This window comes from Notothenia coriiceps, unplaced genomic scaffold (genome assembly GCF_000735185.1).
Source record: "Notothenia coriiceps isolate Sejong01 unplaced genomic scaffold, NC01 NC01_scaffold00031852, whole genome shotgun sequence".
NCBI lineage: Eukaryota > Metazoa > Chordata > Actinopteri > Perciformes > Nototheniidae > Notothenia > Notothenia coriiceps.
The window spans coordinates 385,886-405,563 of record NW_011364553.1 but is presented as its reverse complement, the minus strand read 5'-3'; the positions used below and the strand labels follow the sequence as shown (position 1 = coordinate 405,563).

General features: G+C 42.8%; 2 protein-coding genes across 2 annotated transcripts in view; one reads left to right on the top strand and one right to left on the bottom strand.

The window, feature by feature from the left end:
* Positions 1–2,551: 2,551 nt before the first annotated feature.
* On the bottom strand, positions 2,552–9,006 carry six4a (SIX homeobox 4a). Its single transcript, XM_010788384.1, has 3 exons — positions 8,145–9,006; positions 5,866–6,560; positions 2,552–4,795 (listed from the first exon to the last, which is right to left on the bottom strand). The coding sequence occupies exons 1-3, from the start codon at positions 8,867–8,869 to the stop codon at positions 4,200–4,202; spliced, it is 2,016 nt and encodes a 671-aa protein (XP_010786686.1). The 5' UTR covers positions 8,870–9,006; the 3' UTR covers positions 2,552–4,199.
* Positions 9,007–10,544: 1,538 nt separating this feature from the next.
* mnat1 (MNAT1 component of CDK activating kinase) overlaps positions 10,545–19,678 on the top strand; it is a 32,500-nt gene continuing 23,366 nt past the window's right edge. The window contains exons 1-5 of the mRNA XM_010788382.1: positions 10,545–10,752; positions 17,654–17,806; positions 18,181–18,254; positions 18,994–19,097; positions 19,224–19,364. Coding sequence (XP_010786684.1) covers positions 10,664–10,752; positions 17,654–17,806; positions 18,181–18,254; positions 18,994–19,097; positions 19,224–19,364 — 561 coding nt within the window. The 5' untranslated portion in view covers positions 10,545–10,663. The remainder of the gene's footprint in view (positions 10,753–17,653; positions 17,807–18,180; positions 18,255–18,993; positions 19,098–19,223; positions 19,365–19,678) is intronic.

Genomic DNA, 19,678 nt, shown 5'->3' with positions numbered 1-19,678 from the left:
TGACTAACTGCACATTTATTGACAGATTGTAAAATCGTATCAATAGTAAACGATTGGTGTTACGTTTCTGGTTATTCCAAGATGTCCTAAATGTGTGCATTTAATTAAGAACTAAAGCGCTTTATTCTGTGAGGTGAAAGGCAGTGAGAAAAAAAGCAGCTCCTTCTCTCAAAACAAAACACAACTGTTGACATGAGTGAGTTAAATGAAATTGGAGCTGCAATTATCAGCTTAACAGAGTTTCCTGTCATGTTGGAAAATTAGACCTGGTACAAGTGCACTGGGGTTAGCCCCCCATCAAAATCATTACGCATTTCCTCAGAGGACCACCTTCACAAATATGCAATTACGGCCTCGGCTTTTACAGTGCTCTGCTCAGTAAACACGCCCCGGGCATACAGATGATTAGGACAATTCTCTCTTTTTTTGAGCTGCAGGGCTGTAAGTAAACAAACAAGGCGGTGAAACAAACACATAAACAAACAAAAGGAAGGATTAAAATGGGATGTGTCGCTATACCATGTGAGCCTTCTGGCAGGGAGGGGGCGCCATGACAGTGCTATCATACAAGTCAGGATGTTACTCCTCGGAGGATGCATGTGTTTTAGCAAATGAAAAAGTTATAGCAGGCCGTTGAGCAGCAGGTGTGTGTGCGTGATCTCCACTGATCATGGCAGGCCTCATCTGCTGCTGCTCCTGTTACAAAGTGCTGTTTTTCTCTTTGGGAAATGCTGTGGTGTGGACCTGATGCTGCCCCCCAGCTGCTGCCTCTGTGTGAGTGTCACATTCACCAATGCACTCTGAAAACTGACTTGTACTTTCTTTCCTTGCAGTCCTGAAGAAACCAGTGAATCATGCTGGTTGCATCTTTCCCACACTGGGTGATGAAGTGCACATACCTTTTACCCTGCCAAGCAACAACCCAATTATTTTAAGTGGAGGTAAGAGAAAAAGCAACAAGGCTTGAGGACATGTATTCCTAGTTCATAAACACCAGTATACTTTCCACAACCCAACAAGAGCCAGGGGCAGATTTAGTTTCTGCCAGGAGGGAGAAGTCCTCTCATGACTTGGCCAGTAGTGGTGGTTCTTTGCAGCAGGCTGGTACCCGCTGACCCCTGCCCTCTCATTAGTGGGACGTGGAGCAGTGGAGTACCGTGCTCCCCAGGTCATGTTACATATGGCTTGCAGTCTGCTGCGCCGCATTAAATGTCAGCTTTGAAACCATCTGAAAGATCATAGGTCAGTGTTTTTAATAAGGCCAGAGTTCTGGGGGAGTTCCCCAATTTTTTACTGCACACCCAAGTAAGTTTTACATTGCATATTTGAAATTGTGGACAAAATGATCCACTACTATTTAGATACGGGGATCCTGATATTCCCACATGAAATGGAGCAGTTAAAATGTAAAATTCAACAACCAGCAGTCCTCATGAAAAATGCACAACACATCTTCTGTGAGGGAACAATTGTGCTCCTTTCCTGTCTAATTTATAGGCACAATACAAAAGGTGGAATTTGGAGTTTTCTGTAGCCCCCTCCCCGTGAGACCCACGGACCATGCTGCGAATGGGATATTGTTCTGGGCTCCAACAAAGCTGTTTTCACCCTCTTCAATATTACAGGAGGAGTTACCTGATACCTAACAATCAGCTAATCCACTGCCCATGGCGACGAGGTCACCTGTGCACAGGTAACTTTATCCCGGGTAGCTACCTCTCCCTCCCTTTCCCGCTAGACTCTCCCATTTTTCTTCTCTCTCTCTGTGCCTCAACAGTGAGCACAGACAAACAGCCTCTGTTTATTTAGGTCATCACTTAGATCATATATAACTTCTCCATCCAGGATCCGCTGAGAGGACAACTCCTATAATCCACCACAGACACGCTGTGAATAAAATAAAATCCCCTGCTGTTCAGCCATTTGTCAAACCTTGTCTCCATCTTATCTCTCATTGCTGGTTTGGTCGGGTGCCCACTGAGTGAACAAGCATAGGGTTGAAAATTCATGAATTTAGGGAGAATCCCCTCAAGCCTTGAGAGGAGTTCAGGCTCTTTTTTTTTGGATAGAGGCTCAGTGTCTATGAGTGACAGCTACTTAGATTCATTCTTCCACATGTTAAAGTAGTGGGGGGGTTGTTCGGCCTTCGCTCGGGGAAAAGGCCATTGGACTGAGCTGTGGGGAGCTGCAGACCCCCCACCCAAAAGGAGCTTTACCTCTGGAAATCTCATTGCTGTTTATTTGAATTACAGGGGCTGAGATGAGAAAAGGAGGGCTAATGAACTCCAGGTTGCCAGGCATGTGCAAACGATCACCGCAGGTTTGCAGAGAGCAGCACCAGGCCCGCTGGATTACTGCATGCCACTTTCCCCCCCCGATCCGCAGTTTGGCTACATAGGACTCTTAAACGTTGGGAGGACATATGCTTTCTGTCTGGCGTGAACTTACATTTATTACAGACATATTGCGAGCCTAAAATATTAAAAACTCTGAGATTATTCCTTAATTTTAACATCTTGAAGATACATCTGTACAAAAAAATCTGTTTTATGTTTTTATAAATATAAACTTTTATTGCAGTATGTAGATTTAGAAAAATACATTCACATAATTTCAGATAACAAACATATAATTCAAACTAGGATTAAAAAAAACAAATGACCATCAGTTGAACTATTTGCCCACAACTCATTTTTGGTATATGACATTAAAGCACTGAGGATACTTTCATTGAAAAGTCCATTCAAATTGATGGGATTGTGTCATAGATCTTGATGGAGAAAAGGTATTTCTAGTCCACTTGAATAAAGATGTGTGATGCACTGATAGATGTGCATGGTCTGAGTTGGCTATGAGGCTGAAATGTGCTGTTATGGTCACGTATGACAGCGAGGAATTAGGCCCCTGTTGTGAAAAGCACTGGACACACTTGACAAATGGGCTGCACATTCTCTTGTCTTTCCCGCGACTGACACCCAACAAATGTGCCAGTGACAGCGGCGGCGGTGGTAAATCTCTGAGGCTGCAATGTCACTGTCGGCACGCCAACGCAATAGCTACGACCGAGCTCACTTTCAGTGTTTTTCAGGAAACAAAAGTAAAAGGCACTAGTGTCCAAAACATTATGACGCCATGCAAAGAGAGATTATTACAATCCCTTTATAGAAAAATATCATTAATGATTACTGACATTTGGAGAGACACATCAAATGAAACAGGATATAGTATAGCATCATCACATCTAGTTAACATACAATGAGTTGCAGCATTATAAACAACATACGATGAACAACCTCGAGATCATAATTCACATCATGGTCTCACAGGTTGACGACGAGGCTTGAAATATGAGTCATTACTGAAATAGTGTGCATTTGTTGAGGTGTTCAAACCCTCCAACATGAAGGCTGTTTGAAACGTGTTACATTGTAATGCCATCATGGTAGTGCAAATGCCAAAACAGACCTATGCCATTGTTTATATTTAAGTAGCAGAAAGGCACATGTGTTTTAACTCTAGTCCAACACTCCTAGTTCATTTGGTATGGTATAAAGCACAAAAACAAGGGTTTGAAGGGGACATAAGAGGCATTAAGAGAAGTGATAATTGAAGGACACTTTTTTTCCTTAATCAGTAGCTTTATGTGTTTATTGACCTATTCTCTGTATGTGTGCAGTCCTTAAGTGAAGCTGTTTAACTGAGCGTTTTCACAGAGGCTCTCTCCCTCTTCCCCCTACTGAATGACCTTTTTGGTTTGACCCATATGACGCATTTAGTTTGGAGGAGCATCCCGGTCACATGACTCGAGGCATTCCAGCACCTGCTTCTGCAGATCAAATCCACTCAACAGGAAGTAGCAGGTGTTGTCTATAAAAAATGAACATTTAAACACGGCTCCAACACATACAACCACTTCTTCTTCTTCTGTTAGCACGTAACAGTCGTAATGTTTCATCTTATGAACGGGGCTTTTAATGTCCTAGACTTTTATTTTATTTTAATGATCAACTCAAAAAGCCCACCCACAGGGATAAGCTCTCACTAGAGTGCGTTGTAAAAGTTCAATGAACACAAATAATTTAACATTTAAAGGAAATGAATGGTAAAAAAAAAAGAAAAAGGAACTCACACACTCACTCGCACACAAAAGTAAAAAGTTTCACCATATCACTGTTTGGGCAGAGTGCTCCTGCGAGAGGTCAAAGGTCAGCCATGTCCTCCTCCATCTGCACTGTCTGTAGTTTGGCTAGCTCCTTCCCTTCCACAGCCTCCATCTCCCCACACATCGCCCGCACCATCTCACTCACACCTCCCGAGCCCACCTTGTTATCGGAAAGGTTCATGTAGTTGTTGTTCATGCCAGAGCCCATCAGGTGGCCCCGGATCTCGTGGCCCCCGAGGTACTCTGAGGGGTGGAGGTGGTGGCTGCTGTGGTCCGTTTGGTGGGCCATCAGCGGCGTGCTGACGGTGAGGGTGGTGTACACCTCTGGCTCAGGGCTGGACGAGCTGACTGCGGAGATGTCGGTGCTGGAGGCGGGACCTCGGCTGGACGGAACCTCCTCTGAGTTTGGGGTGGTGTAGCTGAGCTGACCGCTGGCGTCCAGGTGGAGGCCGTGGTGATAGGAGGAGTACACACCTCCCTCCAGAGGCTCCTTCTTGATGGACGTCTGGCCGGCGTTGCCCATGCTGTAGAGGACTGTGCTGTGGTGCAGGGACGTCATGGCCAGCTTGTCCTGCTGCTGGAAGGAGTCGTTGCTGGGGGAACGCACCGCTACATTGTTCAGAGACATGGTACCTGTGGAAATACAACACTGTATCAATACATGCAGTTCCTCTGTTTGGATCCCATTCCCAGTCCCCTCCCCATTCCTCACAGAATTATACGTTTCATTTACAGCAGGCCTTGGCCCCAAAATTGCTGTTGTGTGTCTCACACACTTTGTGCTCCTTAAGCTCGACCCCGCGGTGCCCCAGGGAACGAGTGCAAAAGCCTGCCAGGGCTCAACAGCAAGCTGCAATTTTCTGTTTTCCTTATTATTCATCCTGCTGTAGATTCTCTGCTTTTTGTCAAACTAAGTGCCGTAATGGCGTATTCCCTGTTAGCGCGTTTCATGGCCTCTGATTGTGTGAAACATATTTCCCCTCCTCCCTGCTCTGCAGATCAAGAGTGCAATGATGATGAGTGATGGTGACTTCAGAGCTTGTTTTTATTCATCTCTTGGGTTTTCAAAGGACCACCTTCTTCTATGTGTGTGTGTGTGTGTGTGTGTGTGTGTGTGTGTGTGTGTGTGTGTGTGTGTGTGTGTGTGTGTGTGTGTGTGTGTGTGTGTGTGTGTGTGTGTGTGTGTGTGTGTGGCCCTGCCCTGTTTCTTCTGCTCTGTGTTATGTGTAGTATCGGCCCTTCAGGCTACAGTCCAAAAACAGACAAGCCAAGAATAAAATAGCTCAGATATATTGGGTGGACGTAGTGGAAACCTGTTGACAAACTACCAGGGACGTGCAGCATGCACTGGAACATTTAAGGAGGTCAAATGGCCCCACATATCGGCTATCAAGCTGTAAGCTTATAAGTGTATAACATCTACTGTATATTTGATATAATAGTTAAGAAGACTATGGATGGATTTTGGTTTTATAGATCTCAATTCTGTCTTTTCCTGGCGCTCAACGCTTCTACATACCGGCATTACATTATAGCAAAGAATGAATTAACTTAACTGCTTAAAAAAGACGAAACACAATGAAAGCCTCTGATTCATTAAATGGTAAGACTCCATTTCAGACCATAAAATGATTTCCAATTGACAAAATGAACGAGTCATATCCCAATAATTGTCATGTATGCCATTTCTGTTCAGAACCCACCTTGTGTGATTGCTGAGGAAGATGAGCCGGAAGAGAGCTGCAGTGGAGGAATACCTACATCGCTGTTGAGTAATGAGCTGCCATCGCTGTCAGAGACTCCACTTGGTACCTGGATCAGGCTGTAGCCCCCCAGCTGCAGCGCCCCTGACGAGGAGCTGTACGTAAGCACGGAGGAGCCCCCGTTCTGAGCAGCCATGGTGTGGACCCCCTCCAGCTTCACCTCTGATCCGTTCACACAGCCCGAGTAGGAGGCGTACTGCAGGGCCGAGTCCTCCGCAGAGCTGCCCAGTCCCTTCCCCTGCCCAGTCTGCATCTGCATGTCCATACCCGAGCCCCCCAGCAGCACCCCCCCAGATGGCCTCAGAGGGTTGAAGGCCAGCGGCTGGATGCCCAGATTGAGCCCGTTGAAGAGGATGTTTCCAGGCGTGTGAAGGTAAGACGAGCCACCGTTGTGAAACACGCCGTTGTTACTGGTGACCAGACTTCCGTTGTAGAGACTGCCACCGTTTGATCCAGCAGGCAGCTTGATGTCCCCGATCTGTTGGATGACCACCCCACTGTCCATAGGCCCTGATTGAATGGGCAGGGTCCCATGGGTGATTACCCCATCTGAGGAGTTAGAGAGGGGCCGGGGAGACAACTCATCCTGGCCTTTGCTTGACTCATCCTCTGTGCTGTGGTTTCCATCAGATTCACTGGAAACAAAATGACAAATGGAGTGTCAGAAAACAGGAAACAAAATAAGGAATGGTGGTACACTATTGGTATAATGTGACTTTATGATGACATTTTCAGAATACCTTTTTTCATTAGATTGGAAAATATACATAAAATTACATAAATAGTTTTTGTCCGATGAGTTCACATTCTTAAGCACTTAATTTAATAAGATGTAAAGGCATATTGGGATTTATTTCCATCCCACCCAGTCACATTTTGTTGCTGTGTTATTGCACAGCTTTGAAGAGCAGGCTGTGTTTGTGAATGTGTAGCCCTCTCTTACCTCATGGAGAGCTGCACTGACAACAACCCACCAACGTCAACAACCGTGCAACCATTTGGCACAATAAATTCTGGCGTGACAAACTGCCAGCACTGGTGACGTGACAAAACAAATGGCATTGAGGATTTATTTCAATTTCTTTCCCAATCTAAAAAATGGTGCTCTGATTGAACATCCTTATTGTTGCTGTTTCCATGAAGTCTTAAACTATACAGAAGGAGTTGGTAACACTTGTTAATGAAGGACTGTTTCAAAAAGAAAAAAAGAAAGAAGATTGATTCAAACAGCTGCACCCCTACCATCACACACACACACACACACACACACACACACACACACACACACACACACACACACACACACACACACACTCTCTATTATATCAGGAATTATATTAGAAATATATTATAATATCTAAATATCCACAGGTTGTTAATTTATAGAATGCTAAAATGCTGTTTGTATTTTAGTAGCTACTAAAAGGGAATCTATAATAGTGTAGTTGTGTGTGTGTCGTGCGTGTGCGTGTGCACGAGAGAGGGGTCACCTCCACCAGGTGTGCGTCAGCTTTGTTCACAGAGAAAGAGAAACATGAAAGAACTACGTATCTGCCTGTTTGTGTGAAGGATTATAAAATGAAACGCAGGAGCTGAGGAAGGCTCTGAGATCTGCTTTGGTCTGAGAGGGAAAAAAGTGAAAAATGATTTATGTGCTGGGACGTGTACGCACTGTGTTTGTGTGTATTAATCTCTGACACACACAAATACTAAAAATACATTTAAAAAAATTATAAAAGTAACTTGTTAATTGTTTCCTCCAAGTCAGCAGCTGCGTCTCGTGTCTGTCCAGTCAGTGTGGAGGTTACTATGTTATTTAGTCGCTTATGGTTTCCATGCCCCTAAGCACCAACACACTGGAAACCGGATCTGAATGGCAACCGCTTCATATTTCAAAACACTAAAAGCGTGCTCCAAAACCTTTTATGCACATTTTGTGGTTTATTATCCATTATTATTTGTGGTAATGTCTCACATTTTCAAGTCCTTGAAATATGTGCGACGCGAAATTATTAAATACTCTGACTATTGTCAGTCAATGTGTGTGAAGAGTGGTGGTACACTAGGCGCCATTCCCCCCAAAAGCTTTCCTATAATTATTAAAATACTGTTGAAATTAAAATTGTATTAAAGCGTACTTTACGCACACTCGGAACCCATTTTAATAATTTCCTTTCTGTAAAGTTTGGGAATGAAATGTGTTCCTTTTGTTTCCTCACCTTTTTGACTGTGCCTCGGACGGGTTTCTGTCTCTCTGTCTCCTGTTTTTGAACCAGTTGCTGACCTGGGTCAAGGAGAGTCCTGTAATCTTGGCGAGATTTCTTTTCTCGGCGGGCGAGGGGTACCTATTCTGGGTATACAGATCCTTCAGCGCGTTCCGGGACCTCTCCTTGAAACAATACACAGTCTCCTCGCCGTCCCAGATAGTCCTGGGGAGAGGGTATTTTCTCCGGATCCTGTACTTGTCCACGGCGCCCAGGGGTCTCCCCCTCGCCTTCTCCGCCTCGGTGTACCGGGCTTTGTACCACAGATCTTGCAGAAAGGTGTGGTTGGACGGACTGAAACTGTGGTTCTCCAGAATACTGTAAAGCTCCTGGTACCGAGCCTGGTGGTACGCAACGAGGGCTTGGGCTTTCAGGATGCTTTCGTTGCCGCGGAGCAGGTCACTTTGCGGCAGGGACCACAAGAACCTGGCCAGCCGGTCCACATTGCCTCCCTGCTGCAGAGCCTCGCAGACACACGCCACTTGCTCCGGGGAGAAAGCCAGAGAGGAAGCCGCGCTCACCAACAGCTCCGTGCGCACGGCGTCCGTGTTGCGCTCCATGGACAAATCCGCCGCGTCCAGCGCCACAAGCTTGATGCACTCCCGCTTCTCCAACTCCTTCACATTTTCCCTCTTGATGTCATTAGCTGTTGTGACTTCTCCAGCAGAAGAAGAAGACATTTTTTTTGTTCAAGCCTTCCCTGGTAAAGTCACTCCTCCCAGCTCGATCAGGTTACCTCCTCGCCATGCGAATGCGATCGGATATCTGACAGCAGCTGTAAGTAGATATCTCTCTCCCCTTTTCCTTCCAACGTGACTTTTACTCTGCGGGGACTGGAGCTGGAAAGAGACGCACTCGGGTCTATCTGCAGGAGAGCCATGCTATTGGCCGTCGAGGGCCTCATAGGGGAGGAGCGAGCGGGATTCAGGCACGAATGTTAGGTTTCCAGCTGTCAGTCATATAATGCAGCGTATTCCCGTGGCTCACCTGTGCAAGGTGAGTGCTATTGGGATCGTGGGAACGGGATATCCTTGTTGTCTCTTTTGTCAGGAGCTGACTTGGCTGAATGCGGACACATCAACACATGTGTATTATCATATATCGAGGAAAATCAAAGGGAAATAAATCCCGGGACTACTGTCAGTCATTGTATCACACTAAAATGATTTTGACAATTTAAAATTACTCACAATAACATATAACAGACTTTGACACTGGGGCTGGATTTGTTGGATATCAATAGTTGAAGGTGCTGATTGTAAATGAGATAAAGTGTAAATACTGCCAGTTTGTCTGTCAGAAGCCCCTCAAACATCATCATAATGATTTTAATAGAAAAGTCCGGTGAAATTACATGAACATAGAATATACGTGATAAACCAACATCTCTGCAATAATGCAAATCAAGAGCATTTTCTGAATTACCCATTTTGTTGTTTATCCCAAATACAAGTTTGAATCACAGTTATTTGAACACCAAAGAAAACCTCACTAATTTCCATGAATGTAATTTGAAATAAAAGGATTTTCATTTCTCCTTTTTCTTTAATTAGAGGTGTGTTTTTTTTAAATCTCACTTTCAGTTTACTGCAATAGTAAGAATTTGTATCACTTGGCTAATGCCTGAATCACGATTCTGCTATCTTTTATGTCGATAGAGACTCAACAGAAATGTATTCAAAATGATTACATTAATTCGAAAGCTGGAATATTGTTAATTTATGTATTCTACAAATTATAAACTCCAGTGTTGTATGGCACTGGAGCCTAATTTGGTGATCAATAACTGACATTTAGACATAGGCAATAAATCAATATAGCACATGGCTTTTAATGATTGTAATATAATATAAGTGTTCAGAGCTATAACCTTTGAAAAAAACGCCTGTTAGTGTTACTCTTTTATCACTATAATTTGAATTTGCAGTCTCCATCATGCATTGTTTATTTAAGATAATAAATCATGGTATAGTTATCCACCATTCTTGTTGACTTATTTCCCCAAACCGTTACACATACACCCAGAAACGACATGATGTCAGAAGCCCTGGGGAGCAACATCTGGAGAGATTTTTGGTTTTAATTATGTGTCAGTCCAGGCTTACATTAGATCATGGAATATATGGGAGTGTAAGCTATAGGAAACTGCACAGAGAAGGCGGTGAGACTTTTAATCAAAAACATCCACTTTTTTTACACTCTCTCTAAATACAAGTGAAAATAAACCACTCAGCTTTTTACCTCATAACCCCTGTGAGTCCTTAGGGACCCCTGGGTGGGCCGGCACCACAGTGTGACCACTGCTGCTGTAGAGGTTATCATTAAAGAGGAACTTATCTTCTTAATGGCGTTTCTCGTCGGACCGCATTCTGTGTAACACAGCGGTTCGCCGCCGAGAAACTGACAGGAGATATTCTAATTGTAGACACTTTTTGCTCAATCTTTTTATCTAAATTTGTGTTGAAGTAACAGAAATGGACGACCAGGGGTGTCCGAGATGCAAAACAACCAAGTACAGGAACCCGTCGCTGAAGCTGATGGTGAATGTCTGCGGCCACACGCTGTGAGTATTTACATCTGACAGCTAGAGGAAGGCACAGAGTGAAGCTAAAACCCCCAGTGTTTGCCTCAAACTGTGCGAAAACACATGCACTAACACAAGAAAGTCCTAAAGCAAGCGGTAAAGTCTTATTTATTCAAACTATTCAAGCTTTATAACCTCTCTTAAATCTTAATGGTTGGCCGTTAACTTGCAAAATACTTTGAGCTAAGAGCTAACGCTTTGTTTTGCTCTTTTATAATTGGAGTGATTAAGATGGGGGGGAAAGAAGTGTTGAAGAAGTACTCAGATCCTTTACCTAAGTAAAAGTACAATCATTATTGTCTTAAAATACTCTATTACAAATAAAAGCCCTGATTTAAAAACGTTACTTAAGTAAAAGTACAAAAGTATTGGCATCAAAATATATTTAGAATACTGAAAGTAAAAGTACTCATTCTGCACAATGACCCATTTCAGAATATTATAAAGAAGTATTATCAGCCAAATGTATGTTAAGTATCAAAAGCAAAAGTACACGTTATGCAGAATGGATCTTTTCAAAGTATTATATTATTATTATAGTTATTATTTCATCCTGTTTTTAAACATGCAAAAGCATTGTTGTATTGTAGTTGGTCTATGTGGTCACAATGTAGTTACTAGAAAAACTGTAGATTAGTAGTACATCACTGCATTATATCCTCTTTTATTATTGGATTGATTAAAGTGGTACGAAGGAGTGTTGAAGAAGTACTCAGATACTTAACTTCAGTAAGAGTACAATTATTATTGTCTTAAAATACTCCATTACAAGTAAAAGTCCTAATTTCAAAATGTTACTTACAAGTACAAAAGTGTTAGCATCAACATATAGAGTACATCAAGTAAAAGTACTCATTCTGCACATTGACCCATTTCACAATATTCCAAAATGAGTATTATCAGCTAAAGTATTTTAAGTATCAAAAGCCAAAGTACACGTTATGCAGAATGGATCTTTTCAAAGTATTATATTATTATGGTTTTTATTTTCAACCTATTTTTAAACAGGCAAAAACATTTTAGTATTGTAGTTGGTCAATGTGGACCAAATTCAGTTACTTGAAATACTGTGTAGATTAGTACAGTGCTGCATTATGCCAGATCAGCATATCATGTGTTTATATGTGTACAGAGTAACTGTAAGCATCAAATAAATGTAGTGGAGTAGAAGTATAAAGTACAAATACCAGCTTTAAAAGGCAAGATGACACAGTGTAGATGTTGGATTATGACCTCTTCCATACTCGATAGTGTTGCATGACAACTGTCAATCTAGTTAGTCATCAGTGTGATAATACACGTATGACTCTGTATTGGTACATGTTTACACCTGTCCTGCACTGCTTATTCCAAGCCCTCAGAGGTCTTCAAAAAGATACTGGTGATTGAATCATTCATGAGTTTCACTTGAAAGAGAAGTCAGTCTTTTGAAATATCCCCTTTTATAGAAAGTACACAGAGCTCAAGATGGCAGAGAGAAGAGTAACTGAGGATGAGTTTTAATCCACATACGGAGCACACAATTATACAGAGGTCTATCTTAAAGGGACAATCTCATTATCTGCACTAATACTGAACCGCACAATCATATTGTGACTAATTTTAGTTTTGTGCTAAACTGATTACTCATCTTAGATGTTTAGGCTGGTTCTAATGGATCCTATCATCGTCACAAGCAGAGACACAAGTCAGTCCAAGAGCATAATCTGATGCCCAAGCCATTCAAATGCAACGTAAACATAATCGTTTCAACCTCCATACATAAACTTAAACATAACCAAAAGAAATGCCCATCAAAAGTTTCCAGAGGCCAACATTTTAAACTTGTATTGATTTTCTTCTTCTTTTATCTGATTTAAAAAAACTTAAAAAAGAAATCCAGCACTAGTCACCCTCCTCTCAGTACTCTTTTAACTTGTCTGCTGTGCATTTTCCAATATTTAAGCTTGTCATCTGTTTCTAAACCTGGTCATTAAAACGAAGGGGACATGTTCTCTATGAGCCCCATGCAGTGATGCTGGTTTCCTGATGAGAGCATCTTTTTGACCCTGTCTGTTTATTGACCGTACCATCAGGAAGTGGTCGTGCTTTGTCATCAGGTCAGCGAGCTCATAACTCAGCCCTCTGTCTAGATGCGGGGCTATACACAGAAAATTAAAATGATTCTGCAATGAAGCAATTTGGAGAGATGTCCTCCTAGCCCGGGTCACCTTGGATCTGTTCCTCAGAGCCGGTGCAATGGTGAATTAATGCACTGCTTGGAAACTGCTGTTCTCTCAAACTGTATCAATATTTTCATCACTGATGTCATTTGGCGGGTTTCCTGAGAGGTTGATACAATGGGAACCTGTACTGTAGCTTGAGCTGTGTTTCAATTTCACAGTTACTGATTTCCAATTGTTGGTGTCATCAACAATTCTGTCAGAAAAAAGTAAATAAGAAAGAAAGGGAAGCCTGACAAATCTGAGATTAGGAAGGCAAATATATAGATGCACATACATCACAGTACCAACTGCAGGGCTTGGTTTCTGACTAACTACTGTGAGTTTCTATTTCCTATGTAATACTATTTCATATTTACAGTTGTTTATTAGGCAGACAGATCTCATACATTATGTCCCTATAGATTCTTCTCACTACATATTATTACCATCTCTTGAGTACATTTAAAAGACACACATCTTTAATGGTTGAGGATGTGAATGCCAGTCATCCTTTCTATTTACTTTGAGGTTGTTGGTTAATGTCGAACTTTGTGTTGAAGCGACACCATTTTTTAGCATGTAATCAAAAATGCCCACATCGGATCCGTCCTAAATGTTTTTGTATTATAATCATAACATTTGTATTCCTTTACGTTTCTGGCTGGCTTTGACAGAACAATACATTTGTCACCTTGGGCTCTGGTAAACTGAGATGGGAATTATTCTCTGTATCTTCTAAAATAATAAACTAACCCTTAATTAGATTTATTAATAATGCCATTCATTAGAAATCAATAGAATAATGAAAGCTGAATGTAATCGTTAGCTCCTCAACTCACTCTACCTTGGCTTGGTTGAGCGGCTGTTGCGATGCAGTGTTGAGCTTCTCCACCTTTAGCATGCATCTATATTTAAACCCCACCACAGCACATTTTGTATCGCTGTCACTGGGGGCATTTGATGCCTGTTATTTATTACTTTTGCACAATGACACCATATCCATGTCCTTTGGCATTTGACACTGAGCTCAGGCACAGATGATAGTAGCTTGGTCATCCAGTGGGGGTTTAGAGGGGTCCACCATCTGCAGAGAGGATAGACACACCTCATTAAGTAGAAGCTGGTTCCTGTAGCCTGGTACATGGTTTTTCAGGCATCTTATATTTCTCCATAGTTACTTTTAAGACACAGAAGGGCATAGGATAGCCATGGCTGAGTAAACAGCATACACAGCTGTGTACTTGAAACATTTATACTAATACATAACAAATTGGGAAATAACCTTTGATTGGTTTTTAAATGCTGAGATCTAAATGAGAAGGAGGATACCACCTTAGCTAAAGCCAGGCTAGTTTAGCAAAGACTGGAAGAAGGCCTTTACGGCTAGCCTGGCTTTAGCTAAAGGTCTAACCTTCTGCCTATCAGCACCTCTAACTCTCTGTAACTCCCTACTTGTTTTTTCAATTTGGTTTGCTACACAAATAAAAAAGGTATACAATATATAAATGAATGAACTTTAGGGCTGCTATGAGGCATACTTCTTTACCCATTGGACAGAACAGGCTAGCTGTTTCCAGGTTTTTTTTGCTAAACTGGCTGTATCTTTATATCTTGAACACAGACACCAGAAAGTGGTATTGATCTTCTCTTCTTAGTCTGGGAAAAAAATGCTTATGTAGAGCTTTTTATTTGAGATAGAAGTCAAGTACAAGTTCTTTGGGGCATTGCTGTAAAAGACATCCAAATATCACGCTTTACATTGTGTTGCAATGGCTGCCTATACAAAGCTTCACATCGTCCCTCAGCTTCTGGTCTACTAACTTGTGGTTCTTATTATTAGACAGTTTTTGTCCATGGTTACATTTTTCAGACCCATATTTTTTCTGAGAGAAATTGTAAATGATTATTTTATTTACGAAGCTGTTTAATTCAAATTGACTCTGGGAAAACCGTTCTGAAACATGGGTCCCTGCCCACTGCGCTTCTCTATAAAGTACACCAAATCTAAGCTTTATTTGTACAAGATCACACAGGCCTTTGCTAGCTTCCTGTGTAAGCAATCAGACTCCTGGGCCTCAGCATTTTCTGACTGCTGCTGCAGGTACTGTAGGTCACAGGGCAGGACAGAATGTCGGAGCAGGTTTGAATTTGACACAAAGCCAGCTCTGTCCAGCCGTTTCTCTGCGAAGATCATAAGGCTTCGTGGTGAATCCAGATCCTTTTTGTTCATAGTCCTGCATTGTTTTTGCTCTGTCTTGCATAAGAAGGAGGCAGAGATGCAGGCAGCGTCACCAAGGGGCAGTGGGGGTGGTGGTGGTGGTGGTTGAGAGGTCTATTTGCTGAGCCAGGGCCCTGTTCACCCTCCTCTAACCACCCCCCTTCTTTGACCTGCTGACAGCTGCAGATGGGAAAGATATAGGAGCCTGGAGCTGTGAGCAGGACAGGTGAGAGTGGGAGGAGTCAGGAGCACTCAGTCAGCGACTACAGCCCTGGGACACAGAAAAGGCAAGCTGCTGGAGATCTGTCGGCTCACTTAAACGCCTGTTCAGTTTGCCCAGCGAGCAGGGTAGCCTTGGCAATCAATGTTCTTTTTAAAATACAAATTGCAACAGGCAAAAAAATCCAAAAGCTGTCGCTAAGAGAGGGCACATTTCAGAAGAAAGATGGCAAATTGACTCTTAAATCTCCTCCCTCCCTCTTAGCTGTTCACCTCTTTGCTCTGTAGTTACACAGGATTTCCCCTTTGGAGAGCTCTGTTGTGTGGTCCATTTATGGGGCAGGGGGCAAGCTACGCCCCACTCCTCGCCCCGTGTTGATGAATGGGTTCTTTGTGGGCCTGTGGAAACAAGCTGAATCCCTCCATCTACCTCCATATGGCCAGGCCTATAGATCTCCTGTAGCCCCGGGCCCCAGCGAACATCTGCCTCTTCCAGGGTGCACTTGAGGTCCTCATGCTCCGAAACACCAACTGGACAACGCAGATGTTTCTGTCTGTCGTCCAGCTTTCATTTTCATTTTGAGGCTTCATCTGGAGCCAAGCTACACTGGCAATGCTTGTAAGAAAGTCGCCTGCGATGCACGTTTTATCTGTTGGTTGCTTGGCTGCGAAAGCATGGTGTCACACTTGGCAGGTTGGGCTTGTTTGACCCATATCTGAGATGCTAGATGTAAACAACCAAACTCCATGGCTCTGCAGTTTCTCTTCAACTGCTTTTTATTTGTTTGTAATCCTGCTGATGGAGTGAAATGCCTTGTATGATGAGTCTGTCATGATTGTTCTAATAGGCTTCACCCCCAGAGAGTTTTTCACGAGGCACCAGTTTCTCCTTGACTTTGGAAAGAAATGACTCAACCATACCATTAATGACGTATGGTGAGAAATCTGACTTTTCCCATCAACTTTTATATACTTTAATATGAAAACTATCTGCGCCTAAAAGCAGATAGTGACATTGGGAAACCAGATGTTGTCCATTTTCCTGAAGGTGGTCACTAGCAGGAAGGTACATTCCTGGGGTTATAAAGCTCCGCAGAGACTCAATTAAGAGAGCGCACTGTGCAAACGTTTATCCAGGCCCTCCACCCATCAGAGGAGATTTAGGAACATTCCCATTGTCTTCAGTGTCCACTCCTCACTTGAGTGTGACTGATAGGTAAACGCCTACCTGCATAAAGGTGTGATTGATGGCTAAGCTCAGTTGTGCCCTTAGCTAGCTCTGACAGCTGCCGTGGAGCGCATGAAGTAACCCTTCCTGTTTGAACCTGGGCTTCACTTCTCATCTGAAAAGTATTTCTGTTTTTTAGCTCAGAATTGGTCACAGGTGAAGATACTTGCTCTTTACTGAATAGATTTAAATGAGGAAACGAAGCCTGCCTGAGAAACTCATCATGACCGCGCTGTGCAGCTACATAGTTTGTCTTGAAAAGTAATTGTGTCCATTAAAACGATTTAAAGAATATGCTGTAATCAATAACTGTCTATATTTCCACAGTATTTAATAATGTGGCTTAAAGCTTGCCATTATACAGCTTCCTTTCATTTAAGCATTGTCAGGATTAATAATGACATTTTCTGGCAGAAAGGTTGGAATTGCATGAGAAAATGCTGATCTTCCATTTAGATATTAAAGTAACATTTTTAAATAAATGAAAGCCTTAAGCATATGAAAATTAAAACACTATAAGTTACCAAAGAAGTAAGGCATACACAAAACACCGCAGTTGTCCAGCTGGACTTTTCTGCCCAAAATGATGTATTCCATTCTTATAATGATAGACTACACTGAGAGCTGGGTTTTATCATATTATGCAACGTGGCATGACTGAGGTCTGTTGAAATAACAATAAAGCAAATCTTTTTCCAGTGCAGACAGACACGCTACTGATGGGGTGTCAGACTAATTTCCTCTTGTCTGAGAGTAGGAGGCAGCCTAATCGACATTCCAATAATAATCCCGGCCATCTTTGAGCACTCAGAGGAAATATTCATATGCCCCATTATCACCCGCCTGATCATTTACAGACATGAAAAAAACAACACAATTTAGCTTTGCTGTGAGGAAAATGGTACTTCAGCAGCCACACACGCTTACAACTGTAACTCTGGGAGAGTCACCTCTGGAAACGTTCAACCCAGGCTGGTTTTATTTTCTGTTTTACTCTCCCCCCCCCCTCAGATGCGAGAACTGCGTGGAGATGCTGTTTGTCCGCGGCTCGGGTAACTGCGTCCAGTGTGACACGCCCCTGAGGAAGAGCAACTTCCGCGTGCAGCTCTTCGAAGACCCGGCTGTAGATAAAGAGGTGGAGATTCGCAAGAAGGTGCTGAAGATGTGAGTGGGGGGGGAACCAGGAGGGTGTGGCCCTGCGTGTTTATGTGTCATCTCGTGCCTCCACCCACTTCTTAAGCCACCTTTGTCTTTCTCATTACACTGTTTGTTTTGTAGACAATGAGTCTCCCCGGGGGGACTCCAACGGGAAGGCTCTTTCCCTGCCAGGTTTTTACTTCTCAGCCCCTCCCCGCCTCCCTCTCTCCCTCATCTGCTCTTTAATAGCCCCTTAATTGACATCTAATGTGTGTCTATTAGGCAGTATGCAGACATGGTATTTTACAATGGTTGATTTAATGGAGGCTATTAATGTCGGAGCATATTTGCTTTCATCAGGTTTTACTATTTGTCTCATCAGTTCTGTTCTTTGTCTGCAGATACAACAAGAGAGATTTTGACTTTCCCGGCCTGAGAGAATATAATGACTTCCTGGAGCAAGTGGAAGACATAGGTAGGACTCTCTCCTGCTGAAACAGAGATTTAAGGGGATGCTCAATAGTAAAACGCTAACACGTCTTGACTGTTACCCTAACATGGGCTATGCATCTGGGAAACAGGGGTATTACTTAAAACACGGGGATTACCGTGCACTGCTCAAGACAGTATGTCCTGAAACACGTTGCATTAGATTTTTTACATGAATAGTGAGCTGAGAGAAAAAGTTTAAATCTTGTCTCCTTTCTCACCTGCACACAGCTTGCCGATGTGAATGTCCGATAGTCATTTTTTCCATATGTTACAGAAGATTAGGGTCACACCCGCCCTGATCCGATGTTAAAAAAATGTAGGGCTCTGAAGCAGTGACACACCGACAAGCACTTCTATATATATTCAAATGTTTTTATTGGGTTTTACACATTTTAAAGTATGCCAACATCTGCATCACACCCACCACTGTCCAACAAACCAAGAGTGAAAAAAACTTTTAAAATAATACTAGTTAAAAATATAATAAATAATACAAATAAAGTAAGAAAAAAACCCTCATGCTAAATGAATAACATTAACTCAAATGAATCTACGGTGACTGTAGGATGTTACCACTGACAGCTCTTGTTGTGGAGACATTATTATATATTTCCAGTAAGGGTTGACATACATGTTGGCTACCTAAAATACCTTCTTATCAACAAGCACTTCTGATAGATGACACCTTCCCCTTAAATCACTTTTTTGTTACCTCGGTGCAGTGTTTAACCTGACAAACAACATAGATGTGGAGAACACTAAGCTGCGGATGGAGCAGTACCAGAAGGAGAACAGAGACCTCATCCAGAGGAATAAAGTTAAACTGGTAAATATTTTAACTCACAGTATTTTTTCCTTGCTCCCCACCTCGGAGAAGTCAGATTGTCGGATCAAGTTCAAATTCAGCCTTTTGGTAAAAGATTTGTTTTTGCATCATCCCTGTTGTCCTCAGTCGCGAGAGCACGAGGATCTGGAGGAGCTGCTGTTACAGGAGCAGCAGGGCAACGAGCAGCGGCGCCTGGACCTGCTGCAGGAGGAGCAGAGGCAGCTGCAGGCCAAGAGGAAGAACAAGCAGGCTCTGCTGGATGAACTGGTGAGAAACACACACGATGCACATTCATGCAGCCGCTGCAGTCAGGTGGAGCAAAAAGCAGTCGCATCATGACAGATGTTTCATATTTGACTCTCACACATAAGTACACACACACCTCAGCCCCAGGGTTCATGGCAGTGAGATCATTAAGAGATTATTACCAGTCATTGTGCCGCGGGCTGCATTGTTCTCATTCTGTGATTCCAAAGCCTCCTGGTTCCATTGTGTTGAGCGGCCGGCTTTGGAAGTGATTGTTCCTGCAGAGCGGCTGCTGAAGGACCATCGCAGATAGTAGGCTAAGCTGTGTGTTTGTT

Coding starts and splice junctions, on each gene's coding strand:
- six4a (XM_010788384.1), bottom strand. CDS start 8,869: ATGTCTTCTTCTTCTGCTGGAGAAGTCACAACAGCTAATGACATCAAG. Junction 6,561..8,144: donor TCCGAGGCACAGTCAAAAAG/GTGAGGAAACAA, acceptor TTTTGTTTCCAG/TGAATCTGATGGAAACCACA. Junction 4,796..5,865: donor TTCCTCAGCAATCACACAAG/GTGGGTTCTGAA, acceptor GTATTTCCACAG/GTACCATGTCTCTGAACAAT.